Source organism: Neltuma alba, unplaced genomic scaffold (assembly GCF_004799145.2).
Source record: "Neltuma alba isolate B1F8T4 unplaced genomic scaffold, ASM479914v2 tig00010837_pilon, whole genome shotgun sequence".
Lineage (NCBI taxonomy): Eukaryota > Viridiplantae > Streptophyta > Magnoliopsida > Fabales > Fabaceae > Neltuma > Neltuma alba.
In genome coordinates, this window is record NW_021635637.1 from 153,965 (window position 1) to 162,918 (window position 8,954).

Sequence of the window (8,954 nt, forward strand, 5' to 3'; positions counted from 1 at the left end):
TTTTCCAAGATAGTCCTTGTACGGGTTACATGTGTTAAATAATTCGACAAAGTGTAGTTCTAGGTTTCTAAGCAATACACATGATTAGCAAGGATATTTTAGGAAAGACAATACATATTTCTTATAAATAACTAACAGTTAATTTTCCTGATCTACTCAAATTAATCAACTAGCTTTTATATCAAAGACTGGACGTAGTAATTAGGAATTACATGTGTTTAGTTAGGTTGGAGAAATACTCCTTTGGTTTTATTTATACGACAGAGAGATAAGACATTTTTTAGTCTTATTTATGGGGCGCTGAGAAAAATTTTTTATATGATGTACAATTTTACCTTTTAGTTATTATTGTATTGACTTTGTTTACATGAGGTATAATGTATATTAAATAAAAATAAAGTTGAAAAGTTGTTTAATTTTAAATGAGAGTTAATGAAGTTTAAGGTTTTTTTTTTTGTGTCTGCATAAAACATATTGGAAGTGACTTATAAATAGGACCAGATGAGTATATAAAAGGATTCATTGCTTAATGAAGCAGTGGAATTTATTGCTCTGAATGTGAAGAAGGTAACAAGCTAACTCGTATCTTAATTAATTACTTGTGTTAATGTAATCAACGAGCTTATCTCTTCCTTATTTATACGACACTCGTATCTGTTGTAAATATACTTTTTCTCTGTGTTTAGCGTATGCCCTACTTGTACTCCTCTACCAATTCCCCAACCTTTACTTCTATACATCATCCTTGTGAGGGTAAGCGTCATTTTTTAATTTATTTTTTGAGATAACCTCAGAGCCATCAGTTTAATTAGTTAAAAGCTACAAAATTCTTCTAAGATTCAGTTTAACAAGCGAATACATAAAATTAAAAACGGTGTCTCACACATATAAGGTGAGCATGAGGACTTCCTATATATATATATATATAGAGAGAGAGAGAGAGATATATATATATATTTAAAATTAATTAACCTTTGCTCTGCAGGTAATTAGATTTCAGGATTTTGCAACAGATTCATAAAAATGGTTATTACATTTATGACCGGAGGAGAATAATGAGCCCTGTTGGCTACATGACCAGTTAACATTATCCGTTCAGTACAGTGCTGGCTTGCATACATAAATGTGGGACTTTTTTGCCCTTTTCGCCAGTGAGACTTTGAGACACATATATATATATATATATATATATATATTGAGGAGTATAATTTATTTGATGTAAATAAAAAAAAAAGGAAAAAGGGAGAAGGGGGGAGAATAATTTAACTGACAAGGTGTGTAGGATAAGCCAAAAGTAATGGAGTTGAGTTGCCTGGTGGGCAGTGTTTTGGTGGGAGTGGAACGTGGGGAACCCTAAAAATAATGTGTCTATGTCCCTAATCATTTCACCTCCACCTCACTCTCTCTAACCTTTTCATTCTCACATATATATAACTAATCATTCCTCCTAAATTATTCATTTAGCTTATGTTCTGGGAGTAGTATTTTTTTAATCAAAATAATAATCCAGATGTCACCCATGTTTATAGTATTTAATAAGTCTCGTTATTTATGACCTATAACTAATATTCCATTCGGTTTAAACATAGTAGCCAGCTGATAGGCTTTCTTAATTTGATTTTAAACATAATATCTTAATCAACTTTATCTCTTAAATTTATACTTTTTTTTTCTAAATTATCCCTATATATTAATTGTACATATTAAAAATGACTTCCATTAACAATTGGGTATATGGTTTCAATACAGACGATCAAAAGGTGTGTCTTAGGTTAGATTTTATATTTTTCTCTTTTTACCTACATATGATTTTATATTGCAATCCATTGTATTAATGTCTTAGGAACTCTGTATTATATGTGGTTTATACATAAATATTTTATATACTTGTGAATTAATATTGTTATTTAAATATTATTTTAATTATTATTAATCTGATAGTTTAAACCATTAACTTTTAAACCAATATTTTGACTGGTTCTAATTTCAGCACTTTGATGTGAACAGGAAAAATACAAGGAGGAAGGTTCAGATGCCATATATGTACTTCTACCATTGAATTTTTGAACTTTTACTAATATGTATTCGACTTTTTTTTCTTTGTTTCGTAGAGTTATCTTCTTATTAGAAGCAATTCTATTCAACACACTGTCAGGGATTAAATATGAACACAACTCCTAGCAAAGATTCAAATTTTAATTCATCATGTTATAAAAAACTAGTTTCTTCCACTAAACTTAATCTTACTGACAGTATGTATTCAACTTAACACTAATAAGATACATGTTTGAGAGTAGTAGTGAGAAGAGCCTTTGGGCTGAAAACAATGGGCCGTGGGGCCCAGAGTCCACAGAACGGGATAGAAGGCTATACTTGTAATCATCCACCGTAAGTGAGAGTATGATGAAGATAAGGTATTGAGCAGTTTAATTTGGTGTGGGGAGGGAGGAGAACGAAAGGTTGTATACTTGTATTTGGAGGGAGAGGTGTCACTTTCGTATTGTCCAAGGTCGGTCCCTGTGGGGCCCATCCCCGTGCAGGCTTTTGGACCGTTTTTAATTATTCCCAACCAACCAGAGACCGCGTGCGGTTGCTGCACCTCATTGTCATATATTATTATTATTATTATTATTATTATTAGTTCCTCTCTAAACCCTAACACCACCACTCACCTTCCACTTCTCCCTCCCTTCTTTATTTCTCTTTTTTTTTATTTGCACTTTTCCTCCCAGAAACACACTCTATTCTTTTCTTTTTAAAACAAAGAGAAGTTAAAAAAAATTAAGTGTATGAAAGACTTGAGTTCCTTGAAATTGCAATGCCTCTTCTCCGCACATAGCAAGTACTCTTCTAATCCCTTCTATAAGTTACTTCTACCATGTTTCACATAGATCAAGAAAAACTTTAAATTTTATGAACTCTCATTTAAAATTCAACAGCTTTTTAACTTTATTCCTATTTAATATACACTATACATCATACAAAAAAGTCAACATAATAATAAATGAAAAGTAAAATTATACATCCATACAAAAAGTTTTTCTCAATACCCCATAAATAGGACAAAAAATATCTTCTCTTTCTGCTCTATAAATAGGACCGAAGGAGTATTTCATACTAATCAATTTTGTAATTTAGTGACATGAAAGTTTTTTGATACAAGTGAAAGTTTGTGAATTCAATTCTATTTGTGAGCTCAAATTATTAGTGTCTGCTTCGTACCACATCGTTCCTTATAGAGAGGCTAAATCATTCGCCAAACACTTTCTTGCACTGCTTTTCCATATACCCAAGAAATTCAAATGTTGAAGTGGTCAGAATAATAGAGAATTACATTTCCATTATTAATGGAATTGTACGTACCAACAAATTAATTACATATTCATTAGCTGGCTAGGCTGAGGTAATTGTGACGATATATATATAGGGTAAATGCAAGGAATTAATTAATAGTTACCGTACTTAACATAACATATTAATTGGCAAAGAAATTAAATGGGAGGCATCTAGAAGAACCATCCTTATTACTATGATTACCACAAGCTATAAATTAATTAAATCTGATCGTGTACACCACGCAGTGTGTGGACTCAGGAAGGGAAAAAGAGAAAGGAAAAGAAAAAAGGTGAGAGAGAGGCTACAGTGAAGAAGATATAGAAGAAGCTTAAGAAGAGCTAATTAAGTAGGCGAGTAACTTTTGGTGGGAGGCAAATTAAAGAAAGATGGATATGTTGTAACCTATAAGAGTCATGAGATCACCACCAAAACAAAAATATCCCTTCCTTCCATTCCCTATCATCATCATCATTATACACATTATATTACATTATTATTATACTGCTACTACTACTATCCCCTATACATTTATTTTATTATTTTATATATATTACTTGTTTTGTCCTTTTATTATAGACCCCCTCCCTTTCGTCTTCATCACCATTTGATCTTTTTCCCACTCTTTGTCTCCCCCCAATTACATCAATCTTTCTCTCTCGTCTCCATCAGTTTCTGGTGGCTGGTGCTAGAGTTTCACATCTCTCTCTCTCTCTCTAACTCGCAGAGAGAAGGAGATAGATAGAAACTATTGAGAAGGATGGCTTACTAGGGTTTTCTCGTATCGTTCATATACACGTCCTTTCTTCTTCTTCCTCATTCACCTGTTTCTTCCTAGCTATTTAACCCTACTTCGTCTTTATTTCCCATTCCTGAGAACCTTAATTCCCTACCCAGCTTTACCTTAACTTCTCCTTTTTGGTCTTTCTCGGGATCTGAGATCTCTCTTTTGCTCGATCGCGACTAGAGACGAAGAACAAGTTTATTATCAGTTCAATTCCCGAGGACATCACTTTTCAAAATTTCCACTTTGTTGTCTTCTTGTTTGTGTGTTTCTCGTCTTTCTTTCTCTGTGCGCTTTTGTGCTTTTTTTGTCTGTTTATGTTGGACTCCGCCAAGCTATTATTGAGCTTGTCGATGCAATTGGAAAGGCAGCTTCATAAAGTCTCTCTCATCTACCATATCTATCCTACGATTTAGTGCTGCAGAGACAAGGTTGTTTTTCATCAGATCCATCTGCTGAACAACCCTATTTGGAGTCATTACATTCTTGGGACGGCAACATATCAAGGTTTTTATTTTCCTTTTTGGGTGGTCTACACACACACATACTGTTTTCTCTCTTGTTCACTTTGCATCATCTGGGTTTCTCTTGGCGTTTCATCTTTAATTATTTACTATCTTCTGAAAACTGCTTTAGAGTTATAAATATGAGCACGCACGAATTCAGTAACCTGGTTGTTGGGAGTCAAAGACAGAGATTATGAGTCCAACAGACAACTAAAAGACAAAGAGAGAAGCCCTAAGAGTCAAACGCTAAATATATGTTAGGAAAATCTTTGACATGACTTTGATCTGAGTTTCGGTTGTAGATTATATATCTAATCAACACCAACCTCTAAAATCATGTTTGTTTTCACTTTTCCCCTCATCTTCTTATGTCTTACACCTAACACCATTAATTAATTTTGTTTTATACTAATTAAGTTCAACAGACACCCACAGACAGGTGAAAATGTTTCCCCTCAAATCTGCTTCCAAGTCCCAAGTCATGTTTGGTTTACGTCTGAAAAATGTCTACTCATCGAATTAGCTAGTGTACATATATATAGTTATATACAAGTCATTGCATTAAACGAATTAGTGTATATATTCCATCCTCGATATATCAATCATGTGCTATAGAATTTCATTTAATTTTTCTCTTTTCTTCATGGAAAAAGATTTTTATTTTTTGTTGTTGTTCTGTTAGTGTTTCTCTCTTATGTGTGTTGCTAGTGTTGTGTTATTATTTTCTTTTGTAATTCCATTCTCTCCTTCTTCTCTTCCTTCCCCTCCCCCCCTCTCTCTCTATCTTTCTTTTTCTTTTTCTTTAAGGTCTCTGGTATCCGTTTATCAGCTAGACGCGTCATATACATGAAGAGATAGATATTGCTTTGATTAAACGTCAACAAGTGAACATATGTGAGATATATATCAAATAATAATGTTTCATTCCAAATAGAATTAAACTTTATAGTCGTTAATTAAAATGAAGTCTTTATCTCCTCTCTTTCTGAAAATAAAAGAAGAGAATAAACCAACGCTTCAGTCTTGTTGTAGCAATATTGGACATCATACAAATTTCTCCCTACGATTTGTGATGAGTTCTAAAAACTTTGTTCGATCAATATTTAATATATCAACTTCGACTGATTAATCCTCTATAAAAAAAAGTGTATATATATATATGTTTCATGACAAGAAATAATGCTTATTTTTCTTGTGCTATATATGTGAAACGCAGGCTTTGAAACTTATAAAGCAGCGGACATGAACACATTTTCACATGTTCCTCCGGGGTTTCGATTCCATCCCACTGACGAAGAACTCGTTGATTACTACCTCAGAAAGAAGATAGCTTCCAAAAGGATTGATCTCGACGTCATCAAGGATGTTGATCTGTACAAAATTGAGCCATGGGATCTTCAAGGTAACACAAGATTGAGCATATATAATTAATTAAACAGTACATTTCATTTGATACACTTATAATGTAAATTCACAAACAAGTACCGTTATATTACAGAGTTATGCAGAATAGGAAGCGAGGAACAGAATGAATGGTACTTCTTCAGCCACAAAGATAAGAAGTATCCGACAGGAACACGAACGAACAGAGCCACAAAAGCAGGATTCTGGAAGGCGACTGGAAGAGATAAAGCGATCTATTCAAGGCATTTTCTGATTGGTATGAGAAAGACTCTTGTGTTTTACAAAGGACGAGCCCCTAATGGACAGAAATCTGACTGGATCATGCATGAGTATCGCCTTGAAACTAATGAAAATGCAACCCCTCAGGTAAGTGTTATATATATATATATATATATATATAGACACACACACACATGTATGTATGTGTGTGTATATATATATGAGTGTGTTTGGGTGTGTTTCATTTAATTTCTTCTTCATTTAAGCCCTTCCAACGATTTGAGGAGGCACTTAGATAAACAAACTTGTAGAGACAATTAGGTAACCTAATAAATTACTACTACTATTTCTTCTCTATCTTTTGACCGTCTAGTATAAATTGCTCCTGTTGTGTCAATAATTAAATTGTGGACCCTTGTAATTACCCACAGAAACTTACCCAGTCAGTCATCAAAAGCCTTTAAATCCAGTATACTCCCTTTTACTGACATCTGTCTCCTGTATGATGAGTGTAAGGTTAAATTATTGTACTACAAACTTTTTCTGTTAGTCTCAAAATATCGTTAGGATTTGTAATTAGGTACACAAAATTTTTTATTTTTTATTCGATCTTATTTTTAACTTCTGTGGTATATATGCTAGCTATTAACAAGCTTTGTGTTGTCTTAGCACTTAAAACACATGTGATTTACGTCAATAAAAGGAAAAATAGACCATGAATTTCAATACACATACATATCAATTATCACCAAAATTAAAAAAATGTCAACTCAATGCATGACACATGATCCAACTTAAATAATTTGTGCTAACTGGCTTACTAGATTTAACATAACTAATAAATCGAAAGTGAACTTTGTGAACTGTACGTAAATCTTTAAAATAAACAAGAGAGGTAAAAGAATAATTAACCTCTTCACCAATTCTGCAAGTTTATGAAGTCTTATAACATCCCAAACTATTCAAAGTTTGTAGCACTCCCTTCCCAGAACTCCGTATGTATAATACACACACACACGTACGCCTAGCTATTTAATGATTATGATCAATAATCCAATATATACCTAGTACTTAAGCTCTACGCTTTGTGAGGCATATTGTGAAGTCTTGTTAGTGAATATTATGCGTTATTACGCATTAATGTTTTGCAGGAAGAAGGGTGGGTGGTGTGTAGAGTGTTCAAGAAGCGAATGACGACAATGAGAAAGGTAGGAGAATATGAATCACCATGTTGGTACGAGGAGGCAGCCTCGTTCATGCAAGAACTTGATCAATCTCCTCCAAGGCGTAATAGTAATAACAATATTTCTCCACCTTACTACTCCTGCAAGCAAGAGTTTGATCAATTCCAATACAACATCAATAATCTTCCCCACGACGCTTTCCTCCAGCTTCCTCAGCTTGAAAGCCCTAAACTCCCCATCTTCAGCAGCAACGCCTTCGACCATCATCAATATCAACACTGCAGAAGCAACCATGGAACCGCCGCCTCAGCCGCCGCCACGACGGCGTCGTTTTACGATCAACCAGTTGTTTTGGATCATAATGATCAAGCGGTAATTACTGATTGGAGGGTGTTTGATAAATTTGTTGCTTCTCAGCTGAGTCAAGATCATCACCAGCAACAACATGGTTCTTCCAAGGAAACCAGTCATGCCGATGACGTTGTTGCCGTCACTGAACAAGTTCCTATGCTGGAAAATCAGTCAACAACAACGAGGTCGCCGTCGGAGTTGGAGCAGGAATTTGCATCGGCGTCCACCACCACCACCTGCAACATTGAACTATGGAAGTGATCCATCGATCAAACACACACACACACACACATGCTTATTATTAGATCCATGATGATGCATACTAATTAATCATAGTATATTGCAGTTTAACGTTGGCAAATTAATATTGCCCCATCCATATAAGTTTCTGTACATAACAAGACCCTATATATATAGTTGGATGATTGGATCTCTGGTGGCCCTTGGCCATCAGATGGATGCACCATATATATATATATATAAATATAATATGCCTATAGCTAGGCTAATATTAGTGGTTCTATATGTAAACTGTGGGGTCCAGTGTTGATGCATATGTAGTAATTCTGGGAATGCAAAAGTTATGTGTTTTCTATATAGTTTTTAATTTGTTTCGTGCCAGATAAATGTATTGGTGCCTGAAATACTGATCAATTTATTCCTGCATTGCAATTCTGAAGCCTTATAGTGAACCTTATAAATTCATTGACACATAAAGTTACGTACGTACCTTTGGGCTAATTGGTAAAATTGCAATCACTCAAAGTGATGGATGAAATTGAATAAATATATATATTTATAAACCACCTAGTCAAAACTCTTTACTATCTAAAATTTATATTTATTAATCACCTAATAAATTAATTGAAACAAGATAACTTCTCTATATTTCAGCTTAATGTTATATGTTATATTGGTTTTTTATAGAACTGCCATATAATTTGCAACTTTTTTTTTTTTGCAAAATATAGCAAGTTTTTTTAAATTTTACAGCACATATATATTTGATTATTTTAAATCCTTATATACTGTGTCTCAGATATTATTATATCATTGTTATTGTTATTATGGATAAATGTCGTATGCTTATTAGATATCCTAACAGAGAAAGGCATTTTGTGGGTTGCAAGGAATATTTTTGGAAAATCACCGAGCGAATGTGGGAAAACTCTT

At 33.7% G+C, this 8,954-nt stretch overlaps 1 protein-coding gene across 2 annotated transcripts; it reads left to right on the top strand.

The window, feature by feature from the left end:
• Positions 1–3,978: 3,978 nt before the first annotated feature.
• Positions 3,979–8,377, top strand: LOC114759383 (NAC domain-containing protein 7). 2 transcript variants are annotated; one of them, XM_028948546.1, is made up of 4 exons: positions 3,979–4,624; positions 5,840–6,025; positions 6,122–6,393; positions 7,398–8,377. In XM_028948546.1, exons 2-4 carry the CDS (start codon positions 5,866–5,868, stop codon positions 8,040–8,042), a joined length of 1,077 nt encoding a protein of 358 aa, XP_028804379.1. In that variant the 5' UTR covers positions 3,979–4,624; positions 5,840–5,865; the 3' UTR covers positions 8,043–8,377. The 2 variants fall into 2 exon arrangements, with proteins under 2 accessions (XP_028804379.1, XP_028804381.1); XM_028948548.1 differs by lacking the exon at positions 3,979–4,624 and having other exon boundaries at positions 5,935–6,025; positions 6,132–6,393.
• The last annotated feature ends 577 nt before the right edge of the window (positions 8,378–8,954 follow it).

Excerpts from the sequence above, each read along its gene's own strand:
- LOC114759383 (XM_028948546.1), top strand. The coding sequence starts at position 5,866 with ATGAACACATTTTCACATGTTCCTCCGGGGTTTCGATTCCATCCCACT. Across the intron at positions 6,026-6,121 it reads TGAGCCATGGGATCTTCAAG|AGTTATGCAGAATAGGAAGC; the intron begins GTAACACAAGAT and ends GTTATATTACAG. Across the intron at positions 6,394-7,397 it reads ATGAAAATGCAACCCCTCAG|GAAGAAGGGTGGGTGGTGTG; the intron begins GTAAGTGTTATA and ends AATGTTTTGCAG.